General features: G+C 43.9%; 1 protein-coding gene across 1 annotated transcript; it reads left to right on the forward strand.

The window, feature by feature from the left end:
* Window positions 1-6,518: 6,518 nt before the first annotated feature.
* Window positions 6,519-17,239, forward strand: IGSF5 (immunoglobulin superfamily, member 5). Its single transcript, XM_009084333.1, has 5 exons — window positions 6,519-6,576; window positions 12,801-13,121; window positions 13,863-14,171; window positions 16,576-16,707; window positions 17,211-17,239. Exons 1-5 carry the CDS (start codon window positions 6,519-6,521, stop codon window positions 17,237-17,239), a joined length of 849 nt encoding a protein of 282 aa, XP_009082581.1.
* Window positions 17,240-17,818: the final 579 nt, after the last annotated feature.

A 17,818-nucleotide genomic window follows, 5' to 3' on the forward strand; every position in this document is an offset into this window, starting at 1 on the left:
GGAGAGGAGAGGAGAGGGAGAGGAAACATATTTTCTTTGACTCAGTTAAATAAGCTAAGGTAGAGCATGGAGCTGTAGAGCCTGGTGATTTCCCCTGAGGAGTTCTTGTTCATTATTTGTGATTTAGAAATGAAGGTGTCTAAATGCTGTTCACCTTCCATCATAGAATTATAGAGCAGTTTGGATTGGAAGGGACCTTAAAGATCATCTAGTTCCAGTCCCCTGCCATGGGCAGGAACACCTCCCACCAGCCCAGGCTGCTCCAAGCCCCATCCAACCTGGCCTGGAACACTTCCAGGAATGGAGCAGCCACAGCTGCTCTGGACAACCTGTTCCAGTGTCTCAGCACCTCACAGGGAAGAATTTCTTCCTATTATCTACTCTAAAACTACTCTCTTTCAGTTTGAAACCATTTCCATCATGACAATTTATCCAATTCTCCTGTGAGGGAAAAAAACCTTACACTTATGGCCCCCATGGCAATGACAGAAGGCTTCATTGAGCAACTCCTAGGAAGTCCATTTCCCTTGGAGCTTCTTGCGTAGGATTGCACAGCAAGCTGTGTAGACATATGTTCCAGACTAACACACCCCAGAACAAAAACTGTTGGGGGTTGCTCCAGCAGTGTACACAGTGTACACACCATGCAGAAATGAGTTTGGAAGGGTTAGGGGGAAAAAAATAGGCAAAAATCCTCCTACTCACCAGCAGAAGAAAAAGGAAGAATTGGGAAAAAATGTCTAGAGAAACTGGAGTGGGAGGTGGAATCTGCCTGGTGTGCAGGCTGATGATTCACAAAATAACTTTCCATTTAAATCAGGCTGGGAAACTTAGGACTTGATCTTTGGAACAGCCATGAGCATGGATAACCTTGTGCATGCACATTGTTATCAGTGGCTGGGGATTCAGACACTTTCCCATGCTGTGTAATGTCTTATCTCACACCCATCCTAACCAAAGGTTGCATTCATCATGATATTCCCTAGGAAAGTCAAAGTAAGGAAGGAATGAACAAGGGCAGGAATAAATAATTAATACAATATTAATGCTTGTGCTGGTTGCCTAAGCAGCCCCAGGGAAAACAAAGGATATTTGAACCCAGACACTCTGCATCAGATTCACCCAGGGAGATTTCAGCTGATGAAGCTGTCAGTGATTGTGTGGGTGGAGGTGACAGGTGCTCTCCTGATGACTCCCACTGGGGTCAGAGCAGGATGAAAACACATTGGATGTTCTAGGCCATAACTCACCCAATTCCCATTGTGGGCTTCAATCTATTTCAATGATCCCGGAGGTGTTTTCCAAGCTAAAATGCTTCTGTCCTCTCTACACGGAGGGGATGGGAGTGAAATGCCTGCAGTGGGGCCAGCAGAGCGTTGTAAGTATCTTCATGTGTGTACATGTTTAAGGATTTGGCTAATCCACAGGGCATGACAGACTGCAGTGTGGCAAAGTCATCAGCCTGTCATTAGCTGGTTTTATAACAGCAGCTGTAGCAGAGGTGCAGCAACACGACATCCAAAGGGACCTTGATAAGCCTGAGGACTCAGCCAGAAGAAACATCATGACATCCAGCATGAAGAAGCACAAAGTTTTGCACATCAGGTGCCACAGCCTCAAGGTATGAGCTGCAGTGGGACTGCCTACGTGGCAGTGGGTAGGAAGAGATCTGGGTGAAAGGAACATCAGGGTGAACACAAGCCAACATTGCCCTCTCAATGCAAACAGAAAGCTAGGGAACATTCAGAGAATTATTGCCAGCAAATTCAGATAAAACATTGTTCCTCCCTACTAGACACATCTGGGAATCTGTGTGTGGTTTTGTGCCCCTCAGTTCAAGCAGGTTGTAGAGAAGACAGAGAACGTCCAATGGACAAGGGTGTAGAGCACAGCACCAGTGAGGAGCTGCTGAGGGAGCAAGGGTTTAGTTTGGCAGAAAAGAGGTTAAGGGGTGATCTAATAGCAGCTTAAATCTACCTGACAGCAATTACAAAGATGACAGAGCCAATCTCTTCTCAGTTGTGCCAAATGAGTTTTCTAAAGGTCTTAAAAGCAGCTATTATGCTTTCCAAATTGTTTTTATGAACAGTTATCTTTATTAATTCAAGGCAAAAATCCACGCAATCCATTTTACCTTCTGCACTTTTCCTACTTGGGCAACCAGAGAAGGAATTTGCTTATTAGATGTTATCCCTTTTCTTCCTCTAGCTTTATTTGGACAAAACTATACAGAAGGTGTTTCAAGAACACTGTTATGAAGTAGGACTGATGGTGGAACTTGAGTGTGAGATTTCAGACTTTAAAAAATGAGGTGTTTGTAAAAGCAAGGAAGTAATAAGAAAAGAATTATAACTGCTAAAAAAGATAATCTTCCTGCAGGTTTCATAGCTAACAAGTCAGGGTAATATTTTTTTCTGAAACAGAATGTTTTGTTTCCCTTTGGTGAGCTGAAACTTTTCATTTTGAGTCAGTGTGGCATCAATTTCTACTTGATACAACTGTTACTGTGTTTAAGAAGAGACTGGACGTGGCATTTAGTGCTCTGGTCTAGTTGACAAGGTGATGTTTGGTCAAAGGTTGGACTTGATGATCTCAGAGGTCTTTTCCAACTTAAATGATTGTGTGATTGTGTGATTCTGTCCTAGTGATGTCACAGCCTGCTCCATCTCTGTCCCTGGCCTTGTCCCCTGGATGGGCCCCTTAGCTCCATGTGAAGCTTTATATGTAAAAGCTTTACATGTAAAGATTTCACATGTAAAAGTTTTACAAAGTCCTGTTCACCAGTCCTTCCCCTGCCCCATCTCCTTCAGCTTCTGACTGGACCCCTTGGATTCTCCCTGGCCCTGGCTCAGCTCCTCACCCTGTCAGGGGCTGCTGATGGACCTTGGCACCCCTGGCTGGGGGTGACAGTGGTCATTGGCCAGGACATAGCTGGCACAGGCACTTCTGCCCTCTGCCACATTGCCTGCAGTGCTGTAACAGCAAGACACACTCCAGCCTCAGTGCCAGGCACCAGCACACTCACCTGTGTCATTGTAACAGGGGAAAATTGGTGCCGGGCACCGTCACACTAATCTGTGTTATTATACTGGGGAAAATTGATGCCAGGCACCATCACACTCACCTGTGTCATTGTAACAGGGGAAAATCGGTGCCAGGCACCACCACACTCACCTGTGTCATTGTAACAGGGGAAAATCAGTGCCAAGCACCATCACACTTAGCTGTGTCATTAAAACATGGGAAAATTGGTGCCAGGCACCACCACACTCACCTGTGTCATTGTAACAGGGGAAAATCAGTGCCAAGCACCATCACACTTAGCTGTGTCATTAAAACATGGGAAAATTGGTGCCAGGCATCACCACACTCACTTGTGTTATTATACTGGGGAAAATTCATGCCAGGCACCATCACACTCACCTGTGTCATTGTAACAGGGGAAAATCAGTGCCAGGCACCATCACACTCACCTGTGCCATTGTAACAGGGGAAAATTGGTGCCAGGCACCGTCACACTAATCTGTGTTATTATACTGGGGAACACCTGTGCCATTAAAACATGGGAAAATCGGTGCCAGGCACCACCACACTCACCTGTGCCGTTGTACACCTGGAAGAACAAACCTCAGCTCTCTCCGAGCGGTGTCGCAGCTCGGCCAGGCAGTGTCCCCTGCTCCGGGGAGGATCAGCCGTGGCACCCATCCAGCTCCTGGGTCGGATGGTGTGAACTTTGCTGCCGTGTGTGTCTCTGGCTGTGCCTCACTTCCTCCTGCGGCACCGGTTAAACATTAACGGGGCGACGGATGATTCGGGCGGAGGGAGAGGGAGAGGCCATCCTGACGTACCTTGGGGACAGTGTCAGGGCAGGTGTGTGCCCTGGGGCCCAGCGGCGGCTGAGGTTGAGCTCCTTCTCTCCTTTCCTTGGCAGAGCAGGTGAGGGATGGCCCTGGGCTCCTTGCTTTGAACACCTCCGTCCACCTGCGGCACCTGGGAGAAGTGTGTGAGCTCGACCTGTCGTCAAAGACGTGGGAGACACCCCCTTGGCAAAAGGAAAACATTTGGAGACACCCTCTTGGCAAAAAGAAAGCGGTGGGAGACACCCTCTTGGCACCCAGGGATGTGATCCAGGTAACCCTTCCAGAGCCTTTATTCACTTCCCAGCAGAAGGAGCTGCTGAAAGATACTTTAACCCTTTTCCCTTGCCTGGGGCTGGTGGCAGTGGGGTGAGCAGGGATGTTTTGTGCCCCTAACTCCTGTGGTGCTTCCTGGCATTCGGGGGTTGCCCAAAGCATCTGAGTCCCACTCTGTGCCAGGCTGGATCCAGCAGCTATTCCTCTAGGGAGGTATTTTGCTGTTATGATCCCCTTGCCTGTGGCATGGATGAGGGAGGGAGCAGGCTGAGAGCAGCACTGAGTCCCCCAGTGCACCTGTGGAGGAGGTGAAAAGCAGCACAGGACAAACCCCAGGCATTTAATTCATCCTCAGCCAAAATATCCTGTTTCAGCTGGGAATCAGGTAATATTTCCTAGCCCTTTACAAAGCCCATTTGGAAACAAAGCAAAACAAAACGTTATAGATCCCTCCCTTTCCCGTCACGCTCTGCTTCACCCCAAGCTGTTTACTGATCTCTGCCTGGATTTGGGCAGCAGATTCTCTCCAGTTTATTTTTTTGCCATAAAACTTTGCCCAGCTCAGCTTATATTGGGTTTGTAAGTGGAGGTATGAAAGCAGGTTCTCTCCAGTCACATAGATCCTGCTTGGGATCACAGCTTCCTGAAAAGGACCCAGCCCTGACTTTTGGATTTGTTTCCTGGTGCTTCACTTGGGCTGTTTTGCTTCATATGACAGGTAGTATTAACTCTTACAGCTGCTTCCTGATCTGTGTACGTGCTGAGAGCCAGGACAGTGACAGAAATCCCTGCAGGCTGTGCACGGTGACTCCCAGCTACCTGCTGGGGACTCCTCCACGCATGAAAAGTGGAAGTGAGAAAAAACCCAAAACCTTTCCAAATGCACTGGGTAAACCCAAACTACCCTGTGAACAAGCAGGTGAAGAAATCAGCCCATAGGTTTAGCTTAAAATGTTGATTAGTTGACAGGGGTTGTCCTTTAAGTTCTCAAAGTAAACTGAAAGCTTATAAACCAGGAAAATGTGGAGCAGGATGCCAGTCTGGATCCAGGCAGGGAACAGAGCTCTGGTATAGCCTCAGCTGCAGCTGAACAGGAAACTCAGAGTGTCTCTGTGGTGATCCCAATTTTTTGTGGTGATACTAATTTTTAGGCGTTTCTCAGGGTTGCCACAATGAACACCCCTGAAATCTAAAACACTTTCCTGACAAGGCATTTGGTCTGGCCACAAAACCACATCCTCTGTGCCATGTCCCTTTCACGAAAGCAAGCTTCAGTTTCTCCCAGCTGAGAAGTTTGTCAACCAAGCAGCACAGTCAAACTCTCACCCACATATTTTGAGGGGGAGGAGAATAATAGCAGACAAGTGAATCACAAACTGAAAAAAAGCAGAAAATGCAGGAGGAAGGTGGTGTCTCACACCCAGGCTCTGTATATTGTCTCTGAGCACAGTGGAGACCTGGTGGTGTTTTATTTTGGGATGCAGGAAGCACTCTCAGGTTCAGAGAAATAACTCTGGGGACCGTCTTGGCACTATCAACCTTTCAGAGCACTCAGTCTGGGGAGCTGGGAGGAGATTTGATGTTTCTCATCGTTGCCCCATGTCAGGTGAAAGGGACAGTCCAGGGTGGCAGGAGCTGTTCCTCCAGGTCAGGGTGGCCCCTATGGCACCAAGCTCTCCCAGGATATGAATAGGAATCCTAGTTTTGAGGTAAAGCACACAGAAATACATCAAAACAACTATTTTTGGGTGTAGTGGTGCATTGGGATATATTCCCATGTCCTCTCCTGAAGGATACCTGGCACAGGAGGCATCAGTTTCCTGCCCGGGGGTAACAGCCCCTCCAAATGGAGGTCTGTGCCCTTCCAAACCCAAGGGAGCAGCTGGTGCCCTGCATGGCAGTAACTGATGGAACACAGGGTTCATTAGTCTGCCAGGATCCCTTGTAGTGGTTCCACAAGACACACACAATTGTGGGCAGCTCAGAGCATGATTGTTTCCACTTGCTCATGATTAACCCTAGTGATGCAGCTGGAGCTCTCCTGACCCAGTCAGTCCTGAAGCAGTAGTGTTGTAGTAGCCAGGAGAGACTAAGGGCATGAGGGATATGAGGTCCATAGGGAGAGGTGTTTCTGCTGAAGAAAGTTCCTCTATGCCTTTTGAAAGAGTTGCTTGAGAAAAGATTCTGCTCTCCTCCCAAACCCTCCCTCATTTAATCTTTTCCCCTTGTTGGTAATACAGGTCACACAAAGTCACATCTTATCGGAGGACTCAAAGCAGCAGCTCATTCCTGAGTTGCTGCAGAAGTTCTGTCCTTCAACTTCATCTCAAGTATGCAGTGACCACTGGTGGCTTTCTGCCTTAGGGACCAGGAGAGAATGCTCCAATGGAGATGTTCCAGAAACTCATTTTACTTCTTCTCATCTTAACTGCATCACTACCAGGTAGGACATGTTCATAACCTGTGAAATGAGCCACTGTGGGCTAAATATATGAACTAATTTTAAAGCCACGTAAATGGCCATTGCTGGTGAGATCAGACTGGACAGTCAGGCCCAGAGTGGGATTATTTAGACTGTTTGAAATGGTGAAGTTTGCATTTCAAACATAAATGATCTGCTGACTTAGAGTGGTCTTTAGTGTGCAAGGCTGAGCAGTGTGTGGGGTGGGGAGGAGATGGAGAGGGTGCCCTCTTTCATTTCCAGTTTCTCCCTCTTGGTATTCCTATTCCTCCTGTTTGGAACTGGTTTTTTGAGGAGGCATCTATAAAGAACTTAACACCTATAGAAAACTCATTATCAGCAGCTGGTTCTGCTTCCAGAAATATGTGCAAATTATCATGTTGCTAGTTTACCTCCAATTCACATTTCACATGCCAGAGTTTCAAAGTGGGTTCAGATTAAATGTGTCTTGGTGGCAAAGCTTTGAAGAAAATGTGAATATAAAGTGATGAGTTGGGTAATGGAGACAAGGTTGTTTTTTGGTTTTTTTTAAATAATAGTCTAGCTGAGGTTTTAACAGGCTCTGACAGGAGGGAACTGCAGTGGAATGAGAGGGAAGGTATTGTCATGGCTTAAGAATAGGTGAAAGGAATAAACACTGAGTTTTCTGGGCAGAGTGCTGTTCCCAGTGGAACTGCACAGGGATGTGTGGCATTCAACAAGCTCTTAAACAACCTGGTGAAGAGGAGTGAGCTGTGAGGTGGCAGACTTTGCAGGTGGTGCAGAATTACTTAGGGCAGCCAAATCCAAAAAGAGACTAGGAAGATTTGCCAAAAAATGTCATGATGCCAAGTGAGTAATAAAAGTGCAGAAAGCATTCAATGCAAAACATCACTTAACTGTCTTGTAGGGGGAAAAGAGTAGATTTCTTGGAAAGAGAGTAAATTGCTGGAAAAGAGAGAAAATTTCACCACTTAGTGCCTTCAGCAAGGTGGATAAAATGAAGCCTGGCATTCTGCAGATCCACAGAAAGGTTATGTCTTGAATACTGGTTGTTTTAACACTTCCATTTCAGAAAGGACATACTGTGTTTCAGAAAGGTATAAAGTGTGATGGAGGTGTCAAAGGTATGGAATCATAGAATGGTTTGGGTTGGAAGAGACCTTAAAGACCATCTAATTCCACCCCTTGCCATGAGCAGGGACACCTTCCACTAGCCCAGGTTGCTCAGAGCTCCATCCAGCCTAGCCTGGAACACTCCCAGGGAGGAGCAGCCACAGTTGCTCTGGGTAAAGAGGAAAGGATGAGGAGCCTTCATCAGACTGGAATATTTTTCTGCTTGTGAAAAAGAATAAATAATAAAAATGTATTAAAATAACTAATCATATGAAAGTGACTTGTGAATTATTCACAATTTCTCATACTAAAAAGATCTAGTGGCATTCAGTAAAATAATCATAAGATAGAAAGTGACCCAAAGACAGTACTTTTCCTCACAGTATGTAATTAAATGATAAATCCCATGGTCAGTGGATATGGGGAATACCCAATTATAAACAGGCTGAAAAAAGCTAGAAACCAATAACACTCCAGGTAGATCCATAGGTGCAGATGCAATTATTGGCTCAGGAAGTCCCTAGATCTCTTATTTTTGGACACTGGGAAGTTCTAACAGGGACAGCTGTCAAACAGTGAGTAAGATAAGAGAGGGAAAGACACAGTCAGGAGTGGAGAGGTTTGTGTGCAGGTGGGTGGCAATCTGTGCTGCTGAGTATCAGTAGTCTGGTACTGCTTGACAGAAACATCCTATAAGCATTTAAAAATCTTGTTAACATCAGCAAACAAGCTAGTCCTCCTCTGCAGGCTTTGACAAGCTCTAGCCTACTTTGGTTTTCAAAAAAGCTCAGCTGCAGGGCTGTTGGTTTTTGAAATAAACTTGAGCTGTTGATTTAGTTATTGTTGTTTATTTTCACAGGTTATTGCAGAGCTGTTGCTGGAGCTGTGAGTGAGTGATGAGGTAGGGAGGGCAGAAGGCAAGGTGAGGGGAGTAAGAGACTAAAGAGTGAAAAGGAATTTAAAACAGACTAGAAGGGGAAAAAATAAATGTATAAATTGAAACAGAAATAGCAGAGAGAGAAAGGAGGAAGACAGAGACTAGACACAAAAACTGAAGGATAAAAGGCAGTGTTTGTGGAAGGGCAATGTGGATGTAGAGGGGGAGATTAGTTTGAAATATGATAATGAGGCTGATAAAAGGGAATCATTATGGCACAAGGATAAGCCCATCCTGTCCTTCACTATGCTGCGTCCAAATAGGTCACCTACTAAAAAGGAAAGAGAGTCACAGAGGAGAGGAGAGAAGGAAAAGAAGGTAGCCACGTCTCAATGCCTTTGTTGTTGAAACTTCAGCATGAAAATGTGGGGCTTCAGAGTTAGTTCAAGCGTGGAAGAAACAAACTTGTTGATGAAGGGCAAGGATGGTTCTTTGGCAAATGAGGTTCCCTCAGTGCAGGCATCATCCAGGGAATGAGGTTCATTTTCGTGTCTTCAGACCCTGCAGTGATGTGACAGTGAATTTGTATGACAGAGGAGGGAATGAACAGCTCATAAAGGGGTTGGTGAATGCTCTGTGTGCTGTTGGGAAGGGCTGAGCAATGAGACACCATAAATACTTCACAATTTAAGCAAACTTTCACCACTGGAGAATGCTCTATAAACATTTAGTGATGTCCCTCAAAGAAGGTGTCCTCATTCAGCTTTGTTCTTCAAGAGCTGAGGGGTAATCATGGAGACAGCCTAACATTTCCCTGTGGCAAAGATGGGATTTGCCTGGGTGGGATGTCTTACTGGTTGTGTGTGGGGAAACAGATGTTAAAACAGATGTGAAGGGCTGAACACGCAATTCCTATAAAGTGCAATGAAAATCTACCCTGAGGCCTTAATTTGTTTAAAAGCAACCATCTGCAAGGTAATTTTGAAGCAGGATGTAAATGAAAGTAGCAGTAAAATTTCCTCCTTAGTGCAAGAAGGAAGGTCCAGCAAAAAGGCTCTATCTTAAGGCACTGTAACTGGGTCTAGATCCCATTTCTGTCATGAATGTCCTCTTTGACCTCACACAAGTGACTTTGTCCATGTTTGTGTGAGGGTTGGACAATGGAACACACTGTTGGTTCAGGACTCCACGTGCTATTGCAGGATAAACAATAAAAGCAAGAAGATAAAGAGACCCACCAGAAATATTCAGGTGAAGAAGGGTCATGAAACTCTTTTTTTGGTTGTGCTGGGGCTTTACTGAGGTCTAAATGGAGGCAAAGTTGAGCTTTGTCCCACTCCTTAGTTCCTCTGCCTCCTGTAGGATCCCCATAAAGGGCTTAAGACGCTGGCACAGGTTGCCCAGGGAAGCTGTGGTTGCCCCAAACCTCACAGTGTTCAAAGCCAGGTTGGATAAAATCTTGAGCAACCTGCTCTGGTGGGAGATGTCCCTGCCCAGGGCAGGGGGTTTGGGACTAGATGATCTGTAAGGTCAATTCCAACCCCTTAACATTCTATGATTCTATGATTATAGACCTGTTCCCTAGCTGGCAGCAATCAGTGAAAGACCATCTATGGCTCCAGCAGACATGGTTGGTGGAGGAAAATCTAGATCCCCTACCATACCTATGGACTGATAAAAGATAAATATATTAGATAAAAGAAGGAATAACTCACACCTACCTGCCTATACTGTCTGAAGAAAGCAAAAGCAATATTAGCCATGTATTTTTAGAGCCAGTGGTCACTGATCATTCCTGTTTAGGGATAAATTTCAAGGTTATAATGGAACTCACAGACATGATCTCATAGCAAATGATTAATTAACAGCAAGCATTGTCCTGCAAGTACATCATTTATTCAGAGCCATGGCAAACCATGGCTCCTTAAGAAAGGAGGGTGTTTGCACAGGGAAATAAATTCCAAATACACAGAGATCAGTTTGCATTAAGAGGAGCAGAGTGAGTAAGTACTGCAGCTCCAGTTTCATGAGCAACCAAATGCATTGTGGTGTTAACTCAGAGGAGGTTGTTCATGGCTGTGTCTGTTGTAATGGGAGATAAAATCTTCCAACGAGGAAGACTTCAAACTAAATGTAAAAAATCAATAAACTGAGCACATGAATACGTTATAGACAGCAGAGATGTACAGGTATTGTAAATGTTGGCTACAATATGAGTTGAGAAGAAATAGTTAAATCAAAGGCATATTTGGGCTTAGAAGAATGTCTCAACTCTGGTAATAGATGTATAAATAGAAATCATGACAACTGGATGTTGAATATCAGGGAAGAGGGACCCAGTACATGGCAGAGGTCTCACTGGAATGCACTTCATCGGTCCTTGTTCATTAGCAGACCTGTACCTTTGTACCTGATGTCATCCACAGACATGTGGCCCATCCCTAACATTCAGAAAGGGACAAATAGAAAAGAGAGCAATTGGCTTTTAGAAATTTTGTTGGGTAAACTCTTCATAAAGCAACATATTCATATATGCACATAGATTTGGTTGCTGAGTTCATCTTCAAGCTGTTCCATGTTTTAAAGCATTTCAGTTCAGATTTACAAGTCTGACAAAGTCTTTGAATAAAAGCTGCTGGAAAAAAATGAGCCATTTAAGTTGACCAGAAATATGCTTCACTGTATCTTATCTGGCTTTATGAACTATCAGTGTGGGTAAAGTTTGCTCTTCATTTAGTGTTTTGTTGCTCACACAGAGCTATACTTTGGAGAAGGAGGTGCATGGCAGAGGGAACATAACCCAGGAAGGTGGAAAATTTTTGTAAAGCTTTTTGTAAACATGAGGGAACTCAGAGTCAATCATACAAAGAACCAGGGAGAGTCTGGGTTTGTATAATCCTGCAAAACAAAGAATGAAAAGGCTCTTGGCTGTAAATACATGCAGCAGGTGGGAGGAAAAATAGGAGCTATTTATATTAAAGAACAATTCTTGGCACGAACCTGATTAGATATACAGTGCCTGGGTTAAATGTGAGCTGGGAATTAGAAAATGCTGTTGACATTGGAGCAATGAGATTACAGACCCTCTGCCCTGGTTGCATTCACCAAGGTGCTGGTTGCAATGTCATAACTAAGTTGGGGCTCTGGTTCCATTTTCACAACTATCAAACATCTCTGTTGTGTGAAACAACAAGGCATGTTCTCCCCTGCTCATGTCAGCTGTTGAGTGAATGAAAAATGATTTTTAGCAGTGATTTATCATTAATCCATAAATGAATAAACTACCTAAAATATACAAAACCTGGGTTGAAACCTTTCAAAATGACTTGACTGTCCTGAATACTCTTAGCAAGGGAGTAATGACCATTTCAGTCTTCCTTCCTCCTGGAAAATAATTGAACACTTATTCTCAGGCCAAATTTGCAGGCACAAGGTTTAATTAGACTGCTATGGACTGCAGTGTCTAATTGCTGTCGTTATGCAGAGTACAGATGGAATCATTAGGGGTAGCACTGGCAGTCCTGGTGTGTCCTCAGCATGAATGTTCCCAGCAAGTGATGAAAAGCTCACTGGTGAGGTAGATCTCCCTGGCAGGACTGCTTGGTGTGCAGGGAGCATGTGCAATGTCCATCCCTGGAGACACTCAAAATTTGACTGCACCAGGCCCTGTGCAATGGGTGTAACAGTGCAGTTAGCTCTGCTTGGACCAGAGGGGAGGGCTAGAGACTTCCTGAGGTCCCTTGCCACCAGAATATTTCAATGCCCTCATCAAAGAGTATCTCCATCACAGTGAGGTGTAGGTGAGCGCTAGGCCAAAAGGCAGCAGAGTTGAGCATGGAAGTGAAGAGACAACAGCAGCTGTGTGGGAAGAGGAAGAGCTGTGTGTGGTGGGACACATGCATAGAATCACGGAATGTTAATGGGTTGGAAGGGACCTTAAAGATCCTCTCATCCCAATGGACACGATAGTACGATAGTGTTAGGTCAAAGGTTGGACTCGGTGATCTCAGAGGTCTTTTCCAACTTTAATGATTCTGTGATTAATCTAAACTGGAGATGAAATATAAGATTGCACATCTCCATCTCTGAACTGGTTAAGATCTTTCAGACTTTTAAATCTCTTAAACCAACTTAGGTGGGGCCTTTGCATATGTCTATAGAGTCTGTTTTTTTCTTCCTTTCAGGTCTTTGCCTTCGCATATGTCTATAGGGTCTGTTTTTTTCTTCCTTTCAGGTCTTGGCTTTTGTTACTCCATTACCAAAGGCCCTGCTAATGCCACAGTCCTTGCTGGCTCAGAAGCTCGATTTAACTGCACGGTGTCAGCAGGATGGATGATTCTCATTTGGCTGTCCAAAGGAAGCCCTGTCCTCAGCATCATCAATTCTCAGGGATCTGTGGAAACATCAGATCGCTTCACCTGTCAGAATTATACCAGTGGCAATGAGTTTACCTCAGAGCTGATCATCCACAACACCCAGCTGAGTGACTCTGGAATAATTGAATGCAACATCCAGCAACCTAGTGAGAACAACTTTGCGTTTCTTTCTGTTCAAGGTATGTATAGCCACCAGTAAAACACTATTGTGTTATATTGTACTTAAAGAATCCTCTGAGGGATTGCTCAAATTATCCCTGGGAAGGAGTACATGCTCTCATTTACCATCCTTTGCCTTCTGTCCTTGTTGTCTTAGTTTTAATGTCAAAGCAAGTTTTAGAGGCACATTCAGAGTACTAATAGCAAAGGTTATAACTGCTCCTGTTTTGTCCTGTTGCATCTCTTATTCCTTGTCAGATTGTCAGCAGCAAAGCAAGACCTAACCACCAGGCACTATCCATTGTGGCAGATTAATGGTTGGACTTGATGATCTCCTCCAACCTTGATGATCCCATGATTTGTCAAAGAGGTGTTTTGTGCAGTGATAGCATCTCATCACCTACCCATAGCCTTTCCTCATATTACCTGAGCACACCAAAACTTAGAGAGAAGCACTATTATTTCATTTCAGCTGGAAATATATCAGGATGGCTAAAAAGTACAATTTCCTGCTTTTTATTGGAAAGGAACAGAAAGCTGAGGCTTGTGCTTTAGACATATAGGACAATGTGTCCGTGTAGTTGAATATCTGCATGTTTCTATCATGCATATGCTATATCTGTGTTTAATAATGATTGTTTTCCACTTCATATCTCAAGGCATAGCTATTTCTGGGTAGCAAGATAAGATAGAAAACTACCAGCAGGAAAGTAATGCTGCAAAATATGCTGAAGGAACAAAACATCTTTTCCCTCCTACAGTTAATGGAACTTTATTCATCACAAATAGCACCTTAACAGTAAAAGAGAACAAAACAGTTGACATTGTTTGTGAAGCCTTAGGATGGGCTCCAGCTCCAGACATTACCTGGATGGCAAATGACTCTTTCATTGATAAGTCGAGGTATGTTAACCAGCAAAGTCAAGGATCTAATGGTCTCCACAATGCCCTGAGCATCCTAACTTTGACTCCAACGGACACTGAGGTTTTGACTTGCTTAGCTGACATAGAAGCACTCCCTAACCCTCAGAAAGCAACTGTAACTCTTATTTTTGACAACTCCACTACAGGTAAGAGAATGTTTGTTGTACTTTGCCTATACTGTAGTGCCTGTACTCAGAACTGGTTTGTTCTGCTTTGTTTTAGTTTGAAAAGTCTTTTATTTGCAAATAAAATACTATGAGGTGTGCAAAGGGGATAGAATTAAGACCCAGTAGTCACAACCTGATACATAGGTAGGGTTAAATGCACTGGTACAAGTCTAATGAACCACAAAGCCCAATTTAGGACTGAGCAAGACAAACCAAGCAGTACATTTGCCACTGACTCCTACTATTGCTTCACTGCTAAGAAAACTGGCCTTTGCTCCTTGACCAAATAAATATCTAAGGAATTTAGATCTTAAATATCCTTAATTAGACCATTCCTGTCATATTAACATAATTTCATAGACTTCATTTACTCAAAGCCAAACCCTCAGATGAAATGATTCTCCATAATACTCAATACCAGTTTTACCACTGACTTGGAAAAAAACCCCTTCCCAGTTTCCACACACAAGCCAGAATAAATCTTGGACTAGCACTTTGGGTGCAAATGGAATCCATATGAGCAGTGACCAGATATAATGGAGCTGTTGTGGTATGGTGGTAATGTCCTCAGGGCTGTGCTGAGGTCAGCACCTAATTGCATCTGGTAGTAGGAACTTCTATACTTCACACTAAGGTTGAGCTTTCCCCTCTAGCTAAATAGCTGTCTTTCATATTTTAGTCATCTTGAAATCCCTGTGGCATTGTTTATGCAACAAAATATAAAACAGATATCCTGCTTAGATATAAACATTAAGAACAAGTTAATCACCAATTTTCATCACATGTAGTTGCAGCCCACAGAATTAACTGCTAGTTTTCAGGTTAGTGAGTGCTTGTCTTTCTCACAGAAGAAATTCAAAACATGCTGATTGAGCATGAAGATTAGAGAAGACTGGAACAAATTGCCTAATCATAATGACCTGGACTCTGGAGAATGCAGACTCCTAGCACAGGTTCAAGTTTTGTTGGAGGCTCTGGTCCTATATCTTCACAACCTGAAACCTCCAAACCCCAAACACACACCTAATTTGTAGATAGAAAGGATTTAGTTTATTCCCTGCCTTAAGGAAACCTGGTTCCCACATTAGGGGAGTAGCCATGACCCTGTGCAGCTCCCAGTCACCCTCATTGCTGCATGCTGGGACCTCTGATGAGGAAAAGAAAATCGTATCAACCCAGTGCAACAGAATGGGCTGTGCTGAGTTTGGGTGTGTCTCACACCTGTAATTTGGATTGGAAACTTGTTTCTAAACAACTGTCTGAATTATTTTGGGGCTGCTGTTCAAAGGCTAGCCAGATAAGAGGTACTTCTGGAATATTTGGTCAAAGCAAGAGGTAGGATGATGTCACATTCACAACTGACATCGTCCTTGGGCATTCATCCATGTGAGGAATATGCTCCATCCCTGGGAGTGCTCCAGGCCAGGTTGGATGGGGCTCTGAGCAGCCTGGGCTGGTGGAAGGTGTCCCTACCCATAGTAGGGGGGTTGGAAATTGATCTTTAAGATCACTTCCAACCCAAAAAATTCTATGATTCTAAATACAAGGTATTTTTAAAATTCCATGCATGTGAGTGCCCTGTTTGGTCACAGCAACAGATTTCAGCACAACATTGAATTATCCTTAAACCACCTAATTTAACTCTGTAGATTACAGCAGGGACAAAGGAATAAGACAATGTTGTGAGAACACTGGTAGAGAAGGTGGGTTAGTAGCTGTGTATTCTTTACAGGTTTTACTCTTCACTGCTCTGTAAGTGGGTAAGAGATGCCCTACCAAACATGTCCCAAAATCAAACACCTGTTGAAATCAGTGAGCAATCCCAAGATGGAATTCATCAGAAATTCTTATCTCCAGGCTAGAGATCACCAACTGTATTAGTCAGCTAAGACTATTGCTGTGGCCTGTGGAGAGAAATGGACAGTTTTGGAGCAGTTCAGCTTATCTAAAGGGACCCATATACATTTGGTTAAATAAATTGCAACTCAAAAACCTATTTTCTCTCCACTGACAAAAGCAGCTAGGCAAGACACTTAAGAGCTGCAGCACAGGCATCTAAATTGAATCTTAACCCCTCTCCCTGACCAGGAATGGCTCCTAAGGATGTTGGGAGATGGAGAAATAAAGTTAGGTTGGAAGATTGTAACCCTGTGTTTTTCAGAAGAGAAGTAGCAGTGGGAAAAGTTATAACTGCAATAAAGAATTTGTAAACATTGTAGATTCTTGGGCACCATCCATAAATACAGAGTCTGTCATTTGGAAAACACAGACACCTTGTTAAATAACCAACAAGCAGTTAATAGTATGTCATAGAAATGTGTATATTCTGAAAAGGATGTTTTGAGGCTCTGACAGCACAATGTTTCTCCATTTAATTTAACAGAAAATTCTTACAGTAATGACAACGGGAACACGTGGACTATTGTACTTGCAGTTGTGCTCTCATTTGTTGGTATTGTTCTTCTGATCACTATTATTGTGCTTGTTGTACGCTGCTACTGCCTAAAGGAGAGAGGTAAGTGGAGCTTCACAGTTGATTATAAAGTGTCTTCCATTAGATACAAACCTCCTAGTTGTGTCAGCTCTGGTGCTGTACAAAAACCTGTAAGCAGAAGTGTGAGCACACAGATCCTGCTCTTAACCCTCACCTGGTTAAGATGCTCCTTAATTTCACCTTCCTGTTTCTCTCATAGATTGATTCCAAAGCAATCTGTGTCAGCCCTTCGTGTTAACTAGAGGAGGGCCATGTTTTTTTGGCAGCACATTAACTTCCAAAGACTTTTATTTCCTATGCTGAAGTTCTTCATTGAAGAATATCTTCAGTGTTGTGTGCCCTATTTCAGTTTCTCTGTAAGATGTTCTCCAGGGCTGCACAACTTTGTAAACAGGGAGGAGAGATGCTCCTGTGGTAGCTGTAACACAGGGCACACTTTAAGGGAAGTTTCTATGGTAGTTTGTATTTTACTTTCGAGCATTTTAAACACATTCCTTTATTTATATATTTGTTTTCCTTTCTAGAATCTACATATCAAAATGAAATCAGGTAAGCCAGATGAGGTGAGAGAATTTTTCCTATTAGCTGGACTCTTTCAGGCTGTTGCAGGAGGGCAAAAAGGATGTACCAGTTTCCATGTCCCTCCTCCCAGCATCCTAAGATCATAGAATCATAGAATTTAAGGGTTGGATTGGACCTTATAGATCATCCAGTCCCAACCCCCTGCCCTGGGCAGGGACACCACCTCACTAGATCAGGTTGCTCAAGGCTCATCCAGCCTGGCCTGGAACATCACCAGGGTCGGGGCAGCCACAGCCTCCCTGGGCAACCTGTGCCAGTGCCTCAACACCCTCACAGGGAAAAAACTTTTTTCTAATATCTAACCTAAACTTCCCCTCCTACAATTTTTCCCCAGATGCTCAGTACTGCCTGGCTGTGTGAGCTTGCCCATTTCAGTGGCCAGATGCATGAAAGGGCATTGACCTTAGGTGTTAAAAGCAAGGACTACAACTCCCAGCAGGTTGTGAACTCCTGGGTGAAAACCTATCAAATTCCTGCTAATGCTGCATCTCTGATTGATCAAGCGCTGAGATGACAAACTGAGTAGACACCCCTGCTGAAGCTGATAGGC

The sequence above is a fragment of the Acanthisitta chloris genome, unplaced genomic scaffold, assembly GCF_000695815.1.
Source record: "Acanthisitta chloris isolate BGI_N310 unplaced genomic scaffold, ASM69581v1 scaffold5081, whole genome shotgun sequence".
Lineage (NCBI taxonomy): Eukaryota > Metazoa > Chordata > Aves > Passeriformes > Acanthisittidae > Acanthisitta > Acanthisitta chloris.